General features: G+C 36.5%; 1 protein-coding gene across 2 annotated transcripts in view; it reads right to left on the bottom strand.

The window, feature by feature from the left end:
- Positions 1-20,155, bottom strand: part of rngtt (RNA guanylyltransferase and 5'-phosphatase) — a 132,771-nt gene that overhangs the window by 79,240 nt on the left and 33,376 nt on the right. For both annotated transcript variants that reach the window (XM_016237588.1, XM_016237587.1), the window contains exons 8-10: positions 18,308-18,409; positions 11,774-11,909; positions 9,519-9,590 (exon numbers count right to left, since the gene is read on the bottom strand). In XM_016237588.1, coding sequence (XP_016093074.1) covers positions 9,519-9,590; positions 11,774-11,909; positions 18,308-18,409 — 310 coding nt within the window. The remainder of the gene's footprint in view (positions 1-9,518; positions 9,591-11,773; positions 11,910-18,307; positions 18,410-20,155) is intronic.

The following is a 20,155-nucleotide window of genomic DNA, read 5'->3' as shown; positions in this document are numbered from 1 at the left end:
GCTGTGTGTACATTAATGAGGGAAAAAAAATTAACTTAAATGATTTTAGCAAATGGCTGCAATATAACAAAGAGTGAAAAATTTAAGGGGGTCTGAATACTTTCCGTACCCACTGTATATATAAATAAAAACAAAAAAAACAATGACTACACTTCAAATCTGCAAGCAAATTAACAAGTCCTTGTAACAGAAAAATTACACATCTTTGCAGATTTTTTCTGTAAAGTATTTACAAGTGTAAACCCCAACTCAAAGTCATCCAAAAAAACAGTCAAGTCCTGTATAATATGTTCAGTGATTTGGCATTGTTTATAATGACTTCATACCACTGAACTTCATACACTGAAGTATTTTATGTATTAAAAATTCAACCTCTTCCTACTCCACACTGACAGTCAAATCCTAGTGTTACTATTTTTAGTGAATGACCCAGGGTGAGTTACCCTGTGTTTAATACATATGCTTAGTGGTTTGTTCTAGTCACTAAATCTTGAGTAATAGTTATAGCAATGCTTGAAGCGTAGAAGTACATTTAAATGAGCATTAAAGTTAAATAATCAATGAAAGTGCCGTTTCTTCTTTAATTGGTTGTAAACAGCAGTAGGCAGCAGTTAGCTTTTTTCAGATGTCACATTATCTGATGATAGCTCTGCAGAACCAAGCAAACCCATCTGTCAGGAACAACTCTAGTTCTGACACAGCAGAGACCATCTAATAGAGGAGCATTTTGCTGCAAACCATATACTGACATCTGACCTGTCCACACATGATCTCACTGACCTGAAGCTGAACTGAAAGCCTCACAGAAACATCAAATTGTCTGGAAAGTTAGTCTGCTGCATCCTCCACAAGAATCCACCAGCAAGATGTGTTCAGCACTAATTTCTTGGGCGTATTTGCACTGTTGCTTCATTTGCATATTTCCTTTAATGAACCAGGAGCTAACACAACTCCAACAGTGCGTGAAAATAATGCTAACAGCAGGCACAATCCATCCTGTAGAGTTAAACGAAAAATAAAAGACAGGACTACCAACTTTAATTTCTTCTACATCCCAGAGGCCACAAATCATCACTACCAGGAGGAGAATGTAAGAACCGGTAGGAAATCTTGAGCCTACATCTCAAAGTGCTTGAGTAGTTTAAAATAAGGGCTTTTCATTCGGTTCTGCTGGGAGCCTCCAAAGCCTCATGTTGCATGGCCCAAGGCTGCCAAATGAAGCAGAACACCAGGGCCTCTGCAGTACAAGCAGACCGCTTGGGTCCCGGGAGCCTTGGTGCATTTTGCGCGTGCTGACCACTGACGCATTGAGCGCACTTACCACAAGAGACCCCACTACTATTTTCAGACATCTGTGCCTCCCAAATCAGCTTTTCCTCAATTTCTTCTTCTAATGCCCATGACTTAACATACAGTAGGATGAGGGGTGTTTGCAGGCAAAGACATCGTGTTTGAACACCAGAATGGAAAGCATCCCTGAGCTTTACAAGATTAGATGCCAGATGGCAAATCACGGCCAAAGCTGATGCTATATCTCTGCCTTGCTAGCTGTCCAATAAGATCCATGTGGGTAAAATTCTCAACTTAAGAAGGGGGAAGTGTCGGAAGACTCTAGTCAAGCCCAAAACATCAAGGGGTGCCGAGGTGCTCAGTAGTCATTAGATATCAATAAACACTGTATACTGTGCTTTGATGTCTAAAAATGTATTTTTATTATATTAACAATTATACACTGTGTCATTGCTGGACATCAGTCTGTTATTGCAGTTTTATCATTGTCAGATTAATCCATCCCTAAAAGTCAAGAAGCAAACTGTGGTTGGTTGAGTTACATGTCAGTTATGACTTCCTGTCTAACTGGGCAGTCATCGGCCTGAATAAGCTACAAAATACTAGAAGAAGGTCGAGTTTGAGTCAAGGCAGAGTGCAAAAGAGGGTCAAGACAGAGTCAAAACCAAGACCAGAAAAAGGTTGAGTCCAAGTCAAGACGGACCAGAAAAGAAACAAGTCAAGACAGAGACCAGAAGAGGGTCAAGCCCAAGTCAACGTAGTTCTCTAACGTTTCAAGATTGGCCAGAATGTCAGATTGGCCTAATTGAAATCTGAAAAGTAAGACTAAATACCCCTTGTTTATCTGCTAGTTGGTCAAACAAATTTTTAAGGCTAGTTATTAAAACATAGTGGCTATTTTTATGCAATTGGCCTCAGAAGAGGGTCGAGTCCGAGTCAAAACCGAGACCAGAAGAGGGAGGAGTCCGAGTCAAGACTGAGAACAGCGGAAGGTTGAGTCCTAATCGAGACCAAGACCAGAAGAGGGTCAAGACTAAGTCATGAGACCACAAGTGTCTCTAGTCCAAGTCAAGACCGAGATCCAGAAAAGGTTCAAATCAGAGTCTAGATTGAGGCCCCGTCCACACGGAGACGCGTTTAGCTGTATACGCATACATTTTGTATCATATAGAAGTTTCATCCTGACAGATCCGGCGTTTTGGGAGAGTGAAACTGATATTTTTTTAAACCGGGTCCCAGAGTGGTAACTTGTTACCTTCCATGGGTAACACCAAGGTTTAACAAATAAATCAAATGAACCAGCATGACAACACTGTATTAAAGAGTCAGTCTGTGTGTCTAACATGTGCATTTTTTTCTATAATCTGAAGTGTTTGATCTCAACAATAGGATGCTATGTTAAAGATTGGGAACACTGTGTTTTAGTGACGTCAGCAGCAGCAATCAGAGATATTTTAGTAGCTTAATTCATCTGGAATTTTCCCATCTCCAACAGTGACCCAGTGCAACAGTAATTGTTTGTACCAAGCCAGAAAATCCATCAAATCCATCAGCAAGAGCACACATTTTTACTTGCGCTAAGATGAACAAGTTGTTTCCAAAAGCGGTAAAATGTTACTTTTTTGGTTTGTAAAAAATTATTTTCTCTATTCCAATATTTCCCATTTATTCAACAGTTCAAGTTTAGAATCACTATGAAACTGTCTGAGTGGGCGGCATGAAACTGATTAAAATCAGAGACTGATAACAATGCAGATCCGTCACTCATGGTGCACCTCGGTGTCGGACAAACAAAAGAAGTGAGGAATATTTAACAGCAGCGGTCACAGTGATGATGAGGCGAGCACCAGTGAAGTGATCGCGGCCGCGCCTCTCGTTTCTCATGCCCGCTCCGTGTGTCTGCTGGGCGGCGATCAAGCGGACAGGGCAGTGCTTTTCACGAGCGGAGATCGCTACTAGACGAATCATGTAATTTGTTATTTTTATTATCTCTGTTCTTTTGTCGTAAGTTATGCTATTACTCCATTAATTTATCCTAGCCTATCCAGTGCTCCCTGAACGCAGTCTCTGGCTTATTGCCAGTCAAGCGCAAGCACGCTGCAGGTCTATAACGACTTTGATCTGATCATAGTCTTTCCGAGTCACAGGGCTCAAGTCCAAGTCATGTCTCGAGTCCTTGCTGTCAAAGTCTAAGTCGAGTCACAAGTCATCAAATTTGGGACTCAAGTCTCGAGTCGTGTGACCCGAGTCCACACCCCTACCAAAAACCATCTTAATATATTTTTACAGCTCCCCTCTCAAGAGCTCTGCTGAGAACAGGTCGATTTTGGCCTGTCTAATTAATATTCTTGCCTGCTGAAATTGAAATATATATACATCATCATGACTAGATAGACACGGTGAGTTTGTCTTCACTATACACGTTAGATGTGATCACCTCATAGTAACAATCCTGTCAGATCGTCCATCCTTTGAGTGAGAGTGTAACGTTACAGGTCGGCCGATCTGGTTTCGTGGTTAAAGTTAACCTTTTCTACATGTTTCCGTGTTGTTGTTGTTGCTCAGCAATGGCATGGATGTGATGTTGTCTGGGGGTGTGGCTAAAGGAGAGTGGGACAGTGGGCTGTGCTCGGGGTGGCGACTGAAGGTGGTGACTGTGTAGTTCTGACGTCAACTTTTTACGGAAGTCACAACGGTTCACGAAAAATCACAGCTACTTTATGCAAGCTGTGTGCATTTTACTATGGACTGACTGTTTTGAAACTTATATGGTAGTTAAATAGCCCCTAGACCTCAGTTATCATGAAAAAAAGCCAGGAAATGTCAGTTTTGACAATATGGGACCTTTAATGAGTCTCGAGACGTTCACAGAATATGTTTTAGTATCCCACTGCTTTTGCATTGTTTTCTATGTATATTTCAATTCAGACGTGAGTGTTTTAAGTTTTCCATTCATTCCCAAAGATGTGTTCAGTTTGACCCATTCAGGAAGATTTACGGACCATTAGCAAACAAGATCATAGCAGCCATTACTCCACCGACAGCCAATCACAACAGAGTGTAGGCGTCGCTTCCACTAAAGTCATTTCAGTTACAGGACCTCAATGAGAACGCAATGAGCATATGGGAGGAAAATGAGATGCTGCCTCTCTCTGAAACTTTATCTGCTGTTGAAAAATGACTGCTTTACACACTATTTGATCTCTTATTTTTTATATTTGTTTTTTGTAGTGTCAATTATTTTCCCATTTGAATTTTCCTGAGGCACCGCTGCTTCCTCGGAGAAAACACCCCTACTCAGAAGGCAGCATAATTATGTCGCTTAACTTTCAAAACAGGCTTTGTGTCACATGATTGCAAAGCCTTAAAATGCCGTCTAGGGAAGCAGCTCACTAAGTTTCAGAAAAGAGTCACAGAGACAGTCAAATCTGCATATAAATGCCAGTTCTGTCAAGGTAACCTGGTACATTACAAGACCATCGAGAAGATGTGTGAGAACAAATGCCATATCAAATGCAATATCCCTAAAGAAAAAGCAAAGCGAGATGCAGCTATCATTTGGGAAACACTGATTCATGAGGAAGCAGTGGTGAGGAAGTGCCTGCCAAGCCCAACAGGACAGACCTTCAACAGGCCAGAAAACAACAGGGGGCTTCATGGCACCCTTGAAGGACGTCTTGGCCAAGGAAAGAGGAAAGTGACAATCCTTTGTTTTCATACCATATGCCACACAGGTCCAAGAATGCAAGCTCTTCACATTACAGGAACTGTTCTCTTCAAAAGCTGTATTGATCAGTGACAGTAAAGTGACAGCAAAGACATTTATAATATTACTAAAGATTTCAAAAACTGATGTTCTTTTGAACTTTCTATTTATCAAATAATCCTAAGAAATGTATCAGTGTCAGATAAAGTCAGATAAAAAAAAATACAATATATATATATATATATATATATATATATATTAGGGGTGCAACGGTTACCCGTATTTGTACCAAATATTTTCCGTATGGGTCTTTCAGTTCGGTACGCAGGTGTACTGAACAAATCGTTTCATTTTTTCATTAAATTTTTTGATGTGGCGAGACAGACCGCTGTATAAATGCCTCAGTTCTAAATAGTGATCAACCGATATTGATATTTTATAACCGATACCGATACCAATTATTTGCATGTTTATGTGCCCGATAACCGATATGCAGAACCGATAATTATTTACTGTTATAAAGTAAATAAATGACTGAGTGAAGTAAGTCCATACTTCACTTTGGTTTTTCCTCCTTTCAGTCACCTTAAAAAAAGGGTTGAAAATTAACAGTCTTTCATGTTACATTTAATCTTCATATTACAACAATAAAAAAAAACATTTTATTTAAAGCAGCAGCACTAATATTATCAATAAGCAAAATAAATGTAGAAGGTCTAATGTTTTCAAATGGAGAAAATAAATAAATGAAAGGAGTCATATCAACTTCATTTTAAACTACAGTTTTAGTAGGTTTATAAGCTGTTTAATAGGATAAAGAGTGAAGACTAATTCACTGAATAATATTCTCTGGAATATTGAAATATAACAAACAAAACATCGTATTTTATTGCATTTCTCAACTGGTATGTTATATCAGAATTACTAATGTTTTTGTCGTTCTAAATTATGAAATGCGTGCTGACAAAGTGCAGTTTATCTATGCATTTACACAGAACTATACTCAAACTGCGATCGCTCACGGAGATAATAAATAATGAATTTACATAGAGTTGTATCTATTTAGATGTTTATTAGCGAAATAATGGTTACATAGTAAATGGTAATACAATTCAGGGTGTTTTAAACAAGTGAATCTTGTTAAAAGTTACATGCGGTGGCCATGCTGGAGCATTTCCTCAGCATCAACCTGCTGAACCGGCTTCACGAGACTAATGATGAGCATAGACAACAGACAGAGAATTAAATTTAGCGTTTTTATTTCCAACATGCGTTCATTCATGGCTGTATTATTTAATTAATGCAAAGTTACATCTTTATTGGGAGAGGACTTGACAGATTATCTTAGCCTACGTGACTCCGACTTCATGAGATGATGAGCACATAGACAACAGAGAGCGAATTAAATTCAGAACTTTTATTTCCAACATGCACCCATTCATGACTGCATATTATTTCATTCACGCAAAGTTACGTCTTTATTGGGACAGGACTTGACGGATTATCTTACGTGACTCCATGAGTTCGTCTCTATTTCTTCGAGCCAAGCTGCATAAACTGCTTATCAGGCATTTATGTAATACATCTAATTTGTGCATTAATGGCTATGTTAAATAAAGTTTACTAACTACAGTAAATCAAGTACCTGTGCACGCCGTTGTTGTCTTGTTTCCCCTCAGATGCGCTGCAATGGTGATCCTGCACGCAATTCTCAAAACATCCAAATCGGCGTTTATCGTGAATCCGATATTACAAAACCGATTATTGCAAAATGCTTAAATATCGGGAAAAATATCGGTAAATCGATATATCGGTCGATCTCTAGTTCTAAAGGCAGCGCGGAGTGAGCGTGATCATCCCTTCCTCGTTATTATTAGTTTTACACAAAATAAACATGAATGAACATCTCATGCTTCATGTAATCGCTCAATTAGTGTTTCAAAGACGTCATTAAAACCGCTTGTAAACAAAATGTCACATAGCATTTCATTTACCTCAGGCTAGTCATCAGTGTCTACAGTGTTGTTATTTGCTAGAGAAATTAAGTCTAATGAAGAGCATTTTGCTAAATATTAGACTATACTTCATATTTTACTTTAACCGTTAGTGATATCTTAATTAATGTATGTTTAAATAAATATTTTATTAAACAAGTTGACTCAAGTTAATTAAAAAAAATAGTTTACATGTTTGCATAGCCTACAATTTTTTTAATTGGATTAATTATATTATTTAACTAATTATAGTTAAAAATAAATAGTAATTGAATTTAATTTTGGGCTCTGTTGTTAATTGTAACCTTATAGTAATGTAAAAGGGCTCACTATAGTTTAGAGACCATAAGCTGAGGTAGATTTTTATCCCTAAGAAAACCGTAATTATAATTGAATATATTTAAAGAAAGAGCAATTTGTTCAGTAAACCATTGTTTAATTTATAAAAAATAAATTTTTGTAAATTTTGTTCCCCTCCTGCTGTACCGAAACCATGCCGAACCGTTACGTCAAAACCGAGGTACGTACCAAACCGTCATATTTGTCCTGCAAAACAAGAAGACGACGATAAGAAATGCAGATATATTGCCCATAAATCAAGCCTGTGAACACCAACATGATGTAACAATGTAATTACAAAAATCTAAATAAGATATTTAGCATTAAAGCTCAAGCACAGACACAAATTAATGTAATGTTTTTTCATTTAAACCTGTATATTAAACGATATAGGATTGTCAAAAATGTTAAACAAAGAAAAGTTTTGACTAAGGCTGCAGAGAGTAATCGTAATAATCAATGAATCAACATTGATCTGTGAGCTGTACTCAGGCAATGCTGCTCCGTGACCTTTACACTGGTCAAAAGTGCATTTTATAAATCCAGTGGGAACATGGATCGCTCTTATGTTTAATGATGAAAGTGATAACCTTGTTTCTGTGCTGCTTATATTTAAAGAAAGAGCAATTTGTTCAGTAAACCATTGTTTAATTTATAAAAAATAAATTTTTGTAAATTTTGTTCCCCTCCTGCTGTACCGAAACCATGCCGAACCGTTACGTCAAAACCGAGGTACGTACCAAACCGTCATATTTGTGTACCGTTACACCCCTAATAAATATATATATTTATGCATAAAAAAAAATTCTGTTGCATAAGAGGAGTAAGAGAAGAGCATGTGGAGGGGCACGGGTCACTTCTAGTTTACAAATCAATAACAATCTTGTTCTCAAAACAAGGACGGGCCACATTACTAATGCTGAGAGCAGCTAAACACAGCAAACTCAAGGATCTCCCACACGCTGTTTGTCGATGAGAACTCCTGCTGTGCTCCACAAAACAGCACTTTAGGAAACATATCTTCATTAGTCTCTAATATATTCATATTTTAAATAAAAATGTAATAAATACAGCTGATGACACATGCAAAGTGCATATGCAAGCGCTATAACTGAGTCTTTCGACACATCATTGGACAAGCTCAATTAATGTGCCATCTATATTTACACACTGCTTGCTTATGGCATCAATCTTAAAAATGACAAATCAGAGCTGCATTTTGGAAAAATTTTCCTTTCAGTATGGTAACCAAGCAAGACAAATCCAAGCATCCTGTCTCAAATGCAGACTGTGCATCATGTGATTGCCTAGATTTATTTGATGGATACTGCACTTCGAGAAGCAGAAACTGATGCAAGAAACTCAAAGATTTACTCATTCCTCCCAAAACTAAGATGGATGTGAATTATGACTTAAAAAATTAGCTCAACAACATAATTGATTAGCATCCAGTCAACGTGAAATCAAAGCTGAACCTATTTTGTCCTAATACACATTGCTTATTGTGAATGATTCCAAATCCAACTTAATATAAAGGTTTTTTTAATGTATTGTAAAAAAAGTGCGATACAAAATGAATTGAACTGATTTCTATTTTGAATGATGCCATCAAGCAGCTTGTTGATATATCTCCTTGCACAAGGAAATATGTTCAATTATAGAGGTAAAATGGGACCTATATGACTTCCCTTCTTCTGCGCACAAACAAAAATAGAAATGTTGTAGAAAATTTATGCAGGGACTTATATAGACAAACTTTAGAAAGGACAAAATATGCACCTGATTCATGTGTTATATTCCACATATTCTAAAGAAAAACAATTATTAATTAGAGGAAGATCATTAATAAATCCAAGCCTGCTGTGTCTAAAGGTGCCTTTTTTCTGTAACATTCATGAATTAAATCTGAGAGCTGCAATGAAGGGGAAGATGAGTCGGAGAGGCACTAAAGTAGTCATATGAGCGACTTTTATTATATTTTTATGGTTCTTTTTGGAGCTGACAGTATCTGACACTAAACCTTTCCTTCTGTGATTCACAAAAGATAGTCGTAGCGATCTGGAGATATGATATGATGGATAATAAAAGATGGCATGATTTTAAATGTTGGCTGAAACACATCGTGGTCCTTAATTAAATAAAACGCAAACAGGAGTGTGTTTTTGTTATTGTTACTGAAAGGCACTCACGTTAAATTTAATGATGTCATAGATGAGGTATCGCGGGACGGGCTGCCCATTCACTTTGTCGATAATCATTTCCTGCAAAACAAGAAGACGACGATAAGAAATGCAGATATATTGCCCATAAATCAAGCCTGTGAACACCAACATGATGTAACAATGTAATTACAAAAATCTAAATAAGATATTTAGCATTAAAGCTCAAGCACAGACACAAATTAATGTAATGTTTTTTCATTTAAACCTGTATATTAAACGATATAGGATTGTCAAAAATGTTAAACAAAGAAAAGTTTTGACTAAGGCTGCAGAGAGTAATCGTAATAATCAATGAATCAACATTGATCTGTGAGCTGTACTCAGGCAATGCTGCTCCGTGACCTTTACACTGGTCAAAAGTGCATTTTATAAATCCAGTGGGAACATGGATCGCTCTTATGTTTAATGATGAAAGTGATAACCTTGTTTCTGTGCTGCTTTCAGTCATGCAGCAGAGCAGCTAAAGGTGTGTTTGGGCATCCAATCCACTGTACCAGTGTTAATTTGTTTTTCGTTCAGTCCATCGAATATTCATTTTGTTCTCGAGGTGAACACATAATTCACCTGCTGTTTTGAAATCACTGTTAGGACTTGAGTAAGCACCCATGATGCATCGAAGAGACATCGTTTCTATTCAAATCAGTTCGACAAAATCATGGACCTTCAACATTTTCAGTCATTTTAAGTTTAAATTGAGGGGTTTGGCAAATATTCTACCAAACTACTCTCAGGGCGGCCTGCACCAATAAAGACTGATCTTAAACATAGATTAAGTCACGATTTATCGACTAATTAAAATAATCAGGTTCACATTAAACCCCTCATTTTACGATAAATCTAAATTAACTTTAAATTAAATGAACTTGAATCATTTTGTTTTCAGTTAGGGAAGAACTTCAAGCTCGCTGCTGTGGAGGTTTAAAGGACATAACTGCACAATTAAAAGTGGCAGACAGAGCAGGCCTCTGAGATCTATTTTATTTATAATAAATAAATATGCACATAAATTATTAAAAGGATGGATTAGGGGTCTCATCTGGGTGGTGACATGGACGGGCGGTACATTAGAGGACAGATTTAGCATGCATGGGAAGAAGAGACGTGAGCCTTCAGATTGCATCAAGCCTCTCTTTCAGGCAGACGAGACGTGCAAGTATTCAAACTTAGTCTTATTAATTGATACATTAGGTATAATTTGCACCTTTTTACAAAGGTGTGTTTGAACTAAGAATCTGATGTTTCCTTCAGGTGTGAATCTGCTGAATATCAAATGGTACCATAGTTTCATATTCTTATTTCTCTTATTTTCACTGCGTTAAGCTTTAACCCTTTCCTATACAAACTGTGTGTGTGTGTGTGTGTGTGTGTTTATGTTAGACTAGTTTAAGTGTTTATGTAGTTAATAAAGTCTTACTTGTATCACACTTGACGTTGTTCATTGTTTGCTCATAACTGGAGTCACTTAATCATGCAGATTTATGCTACAAGCTCGGTGTAGAATTGTACAGTAAGAAAGTTATTTCCCTTAACCAGGAAATTAATGTTCTTAGAATTGACAGACAGTTGACCCTGAGAGGTCAAGTAAATATCTACAGCGGATCTAAATATTTATAATTAATTATAACTAGTTATGATTAATTATTCATATTTCCCCATGAGCTGATTCGCTACATAATATTTCACCATATTACTGTTTTTACTATATTTTCTATCAAATAAATGCAGCCCCGGTGAGCAGAAGATACCAACCTCAAACTTGTTAAACGGCAGTATACATGAATATGATTGCTTAACCCAATTATAGACACTCATTAATGAAATGAAATAATACAATTTCTACTGTTTACTGCAATAGCGATTTCATCATTGCATCATTTCAATCACAATCACACATTTTAATTTAAACCATTTTTAAAATTAGGTGGTGCAACACAACTTAACTCAAAGTAAAACCTGGACCAAAAATGCTTAATTAAACCTTGCTTAATTAATAAACTTGCTATTTCTGCATTTCGACCCATGATGTTCTGAGTGAGCTGATAAATACTCTGAGAGCAAGATCATCTTTATCATTTAAAGAAAGCTACATTAGCTCACAACACCGCCTTATTTTTGACCATCTCATGAAAACCAATCCTGTGAGCGTCCATTAAGTGTAGGAATAGAGCGCTTCCTCTCTGTTTAACCTGATTAACAGGCTTTCAAACCATGCAATAACTCACCCCATCCAGAAGCGTGTTGGAAAGGTGGATGCGAAGATCCTTCCGGAAAGGAAACTCCAGGTTGGCTATGTGAAAGACTGAATTGTCTCTGTCAATCATATAGACTTCGTCTTTTCCATCTATCAACATCATGTACCTGTAAAAACACAAGAGACACAGTGAGGTGATTGAGTTTAATTTACCCCTACCCCAAATATTTGTATATATGTGTGTTCCTGTTTTTGGCTGTCCTTGTTAAAGGTTGTATAACTGCTAATTTGGAATGGTAGCAAAAATAGTTTGCATGGTACTTTCTGCGTGACTTCGTATTACTAATTTTGTTAAAAACTGTGGAAGATTTACTGTACAAGTCAAACTTTGGATTGATGATTACGCAAAAGGGTTGGCATAGAGAGCATATTATGGACCCCTTGAGGATCCTAACAAAGACCACCAAAACAAAATAAGTAACATTTGGACATCTTCATCCTGTTTAAAAGGTTTCTGCAAGGAGTTCCCAAACGTGTGACGCAAAATGCGTCAAATTTGTACGTCCAAACACAAAATCTTTTGACCTCAAGCTAAAGTCCTCATTGCATGGATTCCTATCGAAATCACTCAATTCAGAAAATTGACTTAAAGGGTTAGTTCACCCAAAAATGAAAATTAGCCTGTGTTTTACTCACCCTCCAGCCATCCTAGGTGTATATGACTTTCTTCTTTCAGACGAATCTTGTTGGAGTTATATTAAAAATTGTCCTGGCTCTTCTAAGCTTTATCATTGCCGTGGGCGGGTGTTTCTGCTCAACAGTCCAAAACACGTTAAATAAAGCGCGCATCCATAATAAAATGTGCTTCACACGGCTCCGGGACATGAATAAAGGCCTCCAGTAGCGATTCCATACGTTTTTGTAAGAAAAATATGCATATTTCAAACGTAATAAACACTTTTCTCTCACTTCTGCTGACTGTCGTATGTGGAAGCCGTTCCAGTGGATAAAGTAGGACGCGCCTCTGAGATATGCTAGTCTCACGAGTTTAAGGAAACAAAGTTTCCTTACTTTAGCAAAGGAAAACCAGTCTCCTCTTGGCTTATATTGAAATCCTCCGACATTTTTCTTTACAAATACTCAGATTGTACTTCTAATTCGTGACCGGCGTTTTGTTTTGTTCTCTTTCAGCGCACGCAACGCCGACATGCTACGTCATCCGCCGGAACTGCTTCAGAGTATGACAGATGGCAGAAGTGATAGAAAAGTGTTTATTACTTTTGAAATATGGATATTTTTCTTACAAAAACGCATGGATTCGCTACAGGAGGCCTTTATTCATGCCCCGGAGCCGTGTGAAGCACATTTTATTATGGATGCGTGTGCTTTATTTAATGTGTTTTGGACTGTTGAGCAGAAACACCTGCCCACGGCAATGATAAAGCTTAGAAGAGCCAGGACAATTTTTAATATAACTCCGATTGGATTCGTCTGAAATAAGAAAGTCATATACACCTAGGATGGCTGGAGGGTGAGTAAATAACAGGCTAATTTTCATTTTTGGGTGAACTAACCCTTTAACACTGGTAAATGTGACCGTACATTTAAGAAAACGAATGCCAAGTAGGCTGGCTTCAAGCGATGCCCTGTTGAAATCCTCATGTCAGGCTGGTACAGCTACCAAATATACCTGTAGCCAGAGTCTTGTTTCTTAAAAGGTTTGATTTACACATTTGAATTGCATTTTAAAAAATTCCAACAATTTGGATTACACAATTTTACTATAAACTAATAAACTTAATGTGATTCATATTTGTCAGTCATGCATAAATGAGATGGATAAGAAACGGCAAAAATTTGTACACTTGATAATCATAGCATAATTTATTATTAACTATTTGCATCTATTTACATTTATTTAAATCATATTTCCAAAATGCATGCATTTAAATTCTTCAGAATCAGCATATATCTGTTAACTGTGAAGAAAATTACATGTATTCAGTTAAAAGTATGCACATGGTTAAAGCATAGCTAGCTGTGGAACAAGATAGTTGAAATGTATGAGGTTGGAACAAACTACATTTATTGATGAAGACTTACAGAAAACGTTTGACCTCTGTCATTGCCACCAAAGGGTATATAACAAAGTATTGAGATGAAATTTTGTTATTGACCAAATACTTATTTTCCACCTTAATTTGCAAATAAATTCTTTAAAAATCCTACAATGTGATTTTCTGGATTTTTTTTCTCATTTTGTCTCTCATAGTTGAGGTATACCTATGATGAAAATTACAGGCCTCTCTCATCTTTTTAAGTGGGAGAACTTGCACAGTTGGTGGCTGACTAAATACTTTTTTTCCCCACTGTACCTATGATGAAAATTACAGGCCTCTCTCATCTTTTTAAGTGGGAGAACTTGCACAGTTGGTGGCTGACTAAATACTTTTTTTCCCCACTGTACCTATGATGAAAATTACAGGCCTCTCTCATCTTTTTAAGTGGGAGAACTTGCACAATTGGTGGCTGACTAAATACTTTTTCCCCCCACTGTATAAACCTGGTTGTAGTGTATTTACATCAGCAAATCGAGTTGTCTCAAACGCTGACAGTAGGCACGTTTCCATTACAGATTTGAGCAAAATTTTGGCGATATTTTATAAATGTCGATAAAAATGATAAGTCATGGCAACGGATTTTGGTGGGATTTGGGCTATATTTATTCAAAGGAGGCGTATGCGTGTATCTTTACAGAAGCAGCACGTGTTGCCCAGTGACAGCCCCAAAACATTACTGCTCTTGAGGAATGGGCCAAAATACCAGCAACTGTGTGTGAAAACCTTGTGAAGACTTACAGAAAATGTTTGACCTCTGTCATTGCCAACAAAGGGTATATAACAAAGTATTGAGATGAAATTTTGTTATTGACCAAATACTTATTTTCCACCATAATTTGCAAATAAATTCTTTAAAAATCCTACAATGTGATTTTCTGGATTTTTTTTCTCATTTTGTCTCTCATAGTTGAGGTATACCTATGATGAAAATTACAGGCCTCTCATCTTTTTAAGTGGGAGAACTTGCACAATTGGTGGCTGACTAAATACTTTTTCCCCCCACTGTATAAACCTGGTTGTAGTGTATTTACATCAGCAAATCGAGTTGTCTCAAACGCTGACAGTAGGCACGTTTCCATTACAGATTTGAGCAAAATTTTGGCGATATTTTATAAATGTCGATAAAAATGATAAGTCATGGCAACGGATTTTGGTGGGATTTGGGCTATATTTATTCAAAGGAGGCGTATGCGTGTATCTTTACAGAAGCAGCACAGAGAGCCGCTTCAGAAACGTGCGTGGCGCGGCTGGATTCTGGAATAAACACAAGCATCATGGCTTCAACTTCATCAATCAGCTTCAGTGGCTGTATCAGAGCCACACTGCACGGCAGACTTGTGCAGTGTAAATTGTCTAAGCATTAATGATAGGGAAAGCCCCTTATACTGGAGAGCGGCCACGTATGATGTGTTTCTTGGAGGTTACATAGAAGAATGATCATATGACTTTTTACATACGCCATGTGACTTGTAAATGCGAAAAAGCCGTTTCCATTGCAGTTTTGCGAATTATTCCTTTTTTGCATTGCCTGAAAAACAATCTCATGCGAGCGTAAAAACTTTAAGGTAGTTGTTAAGTTTAGGGTATTGGGTAGGATTAGGGATGTAGAACATGCTCATGCAGAATATGTGCCAAGGCCGATATATTGGTCGATATTTGGCATTTTTCAAATATCGGCATTGGCCGATAAGTTTTTCTGTTTGGCTGATGCGTTCGAGGCGGGACTTTTATTTTGACGGTGCTGAGAACACACAGTCCTCACATTCTCCCTCTTGTTTGCCTTCGTCGTTAACAGTTCTAATACGGATAGAAGTCTGTCTAATAATCCAATATAACTGTTAAACAAAGGAATTAAAAGGTACACAAAAAGCATCATAACGATTGCTTTCATATTATTAGTAATAGAAAGGCAAACATTATAATACTTTCTCATTTGTCGTCAGCATTCAGCAAATACGCATTTACATCATTTAAACAAATCTTTGAATGGCTAATGAAAATTTAATTTCACAAACCTTGCAAACTTAGTCGAATCCAGCTGTGAGATCTTGTGAAGTGTGCATGTGACCTGCATGATTGTGTGTTCTCTGTGTAACTTTCAGTCCAAGCAAATTGAATGGTTTAAACATTAAATTCGTGATGTCAAACTATGCTGATTTATGCATTTGCCCAGTGTCATATTCATGTCATTTTCACTGTGTGCTGTATGTAAAATTAATGTTACCTTGGCTTTATTGGAAAAAAATGTGATTACCAATGCACACAAACTTCCCAGAATAATGAGTGCTCTGTTGGTTACAGTTTACTTCCTTTTTAAATATATTTTTATTAAATATTTATTTATTTGTGGAAAATACTTTGTCATCTAAAGTATAAGTATGTTTATTTTACAAATGTATTTTTTTATCCATTTTCAAATGATTTAAAATTTCTTAAATATTAATTAAAATTAATAAAATTATATCGGCTTTATATCGGCCATCAGCCAACGTGCTTTCCAAGATATCGGCATCGGCAGTCAAAAACCCATATCGGTCGACCACTAACCACAATTCACCACATATTGTGGAAAAACAGAAAAACCAACAATTGTCCAACAAAAAAGAAACCCATCATCAGTCCTCGTTGTTTCTTTAAGCTCCTTTAATTCGCTGCCATTTGGTCATTATTATAGAGAGCTCTGCTAAATGTCCGCCAAACAAACACATCACACAGTGATTCTCTGTAAGCCCCGAGTGGCCAAAGCACAGGATAATGTGCTTGTTAGAACAGATCTCCAGTTAAAGAGATCAGCCACGTCTTTTAACGTCTCAGTGACGGAGCCGAGCGCTCCTCTGTCAGAGAGCCCTGGCTGTTCTGCTCAACTCTCAACTGCATTTGGATCCCTATGACACACCAAACCTCCTCATTCGCTTCTGCCAAGCCATAGGACATGCTGCAAGGTGCCAGATGTGGTGCTTCTGAGCAGATCTGTCTTATGGATGAGTGTTTAATGATGTTCATGCAGACGTCTGAGAGAGACGGTTCACATCATTACAGCAGACAAGCTCATGCAGAGCTGCCATAAAATGACCTGGACCATCATTAAGTGAGCACTAGACTCCGACGTTATAGAAACGCATAAAAGAGAAATGTATAATTTTGACCCATACAATGTATTGTTGGCTATTGCTACAAATATCCCCCAGCGACTTAACACTGCTTTTGTGCTCCAGGGTCACATTTGAAGATCATCAAAAGAATCATTTTTTAAAAGAAAATAGCTGATATTATGTAGGCATTAATGTTATCAGTGTTAACTAAAATCTTTTTAATTAAAAGATAAAAAAGGGAGCCAAAAAAAACACAAAATAAATAAATAAAATGGTCAGATTTCAGTGCAGAAAAGTGTCTGAATAACACACAATCTGCCAAAGCTCACTGTGACCTACAAATCTGGGTTTGGACTTCCTAAAAAGGCACACTGAGATTGTTTGTACGTGCCATTAAGGCTAGTAAAAAAAAGAGTTTATAGCATATAAAAGTGCAGGCATCTACACGAAACGTTCCACATCTTTAGCTGGTCCAAACAAAAACCTTAAAATAATAATGAAGTGAATAATAATAAAAGTTGGTCACTCCAAACCAGAAGTTTCATCAAGTTCAACAAGGCTGCATTTATTAAATCAAAAATACAGTAAAAACAAATATACATTGTGAAAGTTTTATAATTTAAAATTTTAATCTAATTTTTAAAATGCAATTTATTCCGCTGATGCAAAGCCTTCAGAAATCATTCTAATATGCTCATTTGATGCTCAAGAAACATTTCTGATTATTATCAGTGTTGAAAACTGATAATAAATATTTTTTGTGGAAACTGTGATCAATTTTTTTCAGGATGAATCGAGAGTTCCAAAGAACAACATTTATTTGAAATAAGAATCTTTTGTAACATTATACATTTCTTTAATGTCACGTTTGATTAATTTAGTGTGCCCTTGTTGAAAATTTTTTTTTTTTATTCTCTTGAATTTTTTTTTTAAACTTTGAATATGTGACTAAAAACATCCCCTCCAAATGAAAGCACTAGTTAATCCAAGCTGCAAAAACTACTAAAACTTTAAATTATACTTAACAACACAACCATGATCTCATTAACATATGACCTCTCACATTTACATATCATCTATTCAGTAATCAGCTAATTCATGCACTTCATTTGCATATTGCAAAAATAGCCTGCTTAATTAGAAGAGTTAGAATAGCCACAAAACTATAAAGAAAATCGTAAAAACTAAATTTTTCTTTTAAAAAAAATAATTTTAATATCCCTTTTTAAGCTATCTTTCTTTGTTTTTCTAGTGAGATGCCAACAGCATGTGTAGCTCTCCTAGCTGGAAGCGTTTGTGTTGCTGTATTAGCGTAGCGTGTGAACGGCACAGTGCTTCAGTCGCTGGACTCACCGCGTGCCGTCTGCTTTCCAGCTGACTTTATAAACGTTCTTCTCCAACAGACGAATGTTCCTGCGGTCCATCGATACGGGCTGAGCACCAGGAAACCCCGATCTGACAGAAAGCGGCACAGAAAAATAAACACATGGGATTATGGGACACATTGCTGGGTCGTCTTAACTGATCTCCACTCATCAATGAAAGTAATCACGGCTGCGCTTTCCATTAATAGGGTACAGAAATGTTTTCCATTAATTATTAGGCACAAATAGCATGTTCTTCATTATATCATAGATGTTCACCATATCTGCTTTCTGAAGCATGTTATTGATTGACAGCTCATCCATGCATGTGCTTCTTTTATTTTTATTAATTTTTTTATTTGACCTCTGGTAACACTTTAGAATAGGGAACACTTATTCACTATTAACTACGACTTTTCCCTCAAATTCCTAATTTGCTGCTTATTAATAGTTAGTAAGGTAGTTATTAAGTTTAGGTATTGGGTAGGATTAGGGATGTCGAATAAGGCATTAATATGTGCTTAATTACTACTAATAAATGGTTAATATTCTAGTAATATGCAAGTTAATAAGCAACTAGTTAAGAGACCCTAAAATAAAGTGTTACCTGACCTCTGAATTTTTTTTAAGATGTATTTTTGCCATTTTGTCTTTATTAAGACATGCTAGTGTAGAGTAGACAGTAAGTGAAGTGGGGTGGGATCGGGAAAGGTCCTTGAAGCGGGATTTGAACTCGGGACGTTATATGTCAGCGCACTTCCCCCTAGGCTATCAGCGCCGAAAACTTCTGAATATTTCATCTAAAAATATCACTCTGTCTTCTAGTGAAATGACAGATTTCTCTCGGATCACATATGCTGGACTTCTCCAATCACTGGTCACTTAAACCCTCCCCATTCTTGCCTCCAATTAACTAACAATGTCCCCATCCTATTTAATGCCTATTACTTTTTTCTAGAATTAGTTTGACTCTGATGTATGTCAGAATACACAAGAAAAGATCAGTTTCATCGCATCTTTCGATATAATCCAAAAAAAAATCTAGCATGAAAAGCAGGTTGTTTTATATATTGTATTAATACATAGATTATTTATATTATGTATTATAATGTAATATAATCATAATATATATAATTTATATATTATGTATATTATTATACATGTATATTTATTATTTTACATCAGTAATTTAAGTTTACTAATTCAACTGTTACCAAAGCAATGGTATAAAATCAAATATTCTCTCATGCATGGGAAGTTTTATCAGCAATTATAAAAACTTTGTCAATAACATTCAGGCCCAAACCAGCAAGCACCTGCTGAGTCATAATTATATGATATCTTACTTTAGGTAAAAATATGCAACACTGTTACCTATTCCGGTGTATTTTTATATGATTTTTATTATTTTTTTCCTTTTTTACATTTTAATAATATTTTAATTTAATTTAGAGTACGTTTATTTAATGCTTATTGCTTGGAAAACATCACATTTGGTAACAGGGTTGCAAACATTTCTAGCCATAAATAAAATATTTATTTTACATAACTGGACATCCTGCAGCATTTCCTGAAGGTTAAGCACTTTATTTTATTGTGCCTTTTTCCAAGAAAAAAAAAATGTCTGAGTATTTTTATTTTTTTTCCCTATTTGTACCCCTCACACATTTACAGTCCTCACAATCTGAATAGTCTCCATTACTAGGCATATCAGCTGGAAACCTTCTGTGGGGGGTTTAAAAGCACGCACACACACATAAACAGATTCCCTCACACACATGGACTCTCACACACACACACAAACTCACTCACACACACACACACACACACACACACA

This window comes from Sinocyclocheilus grahami, unplaced genomic scaffold, assembly GCF_001515645.1.
Source record: "Sinocyclocheilus grahami isolate Dianchi unplaced genomic scaffold, SAMN03320097.WGS_v1.1 scaffold519.1, whole genome shotgun sequence".
Classification (NCBI taxonomy): Eukaryota; Metazoa; Chordata; class Actinopteri; order Cypriniformes; family Cyprinidae; genus Sinocyclocheilus; species Sinocyclocheilus grahami.
Note: the sequence above shows the minus strand (reverse complement) of the source record. Positions and strands in the feature narration are given on the sequence as shown.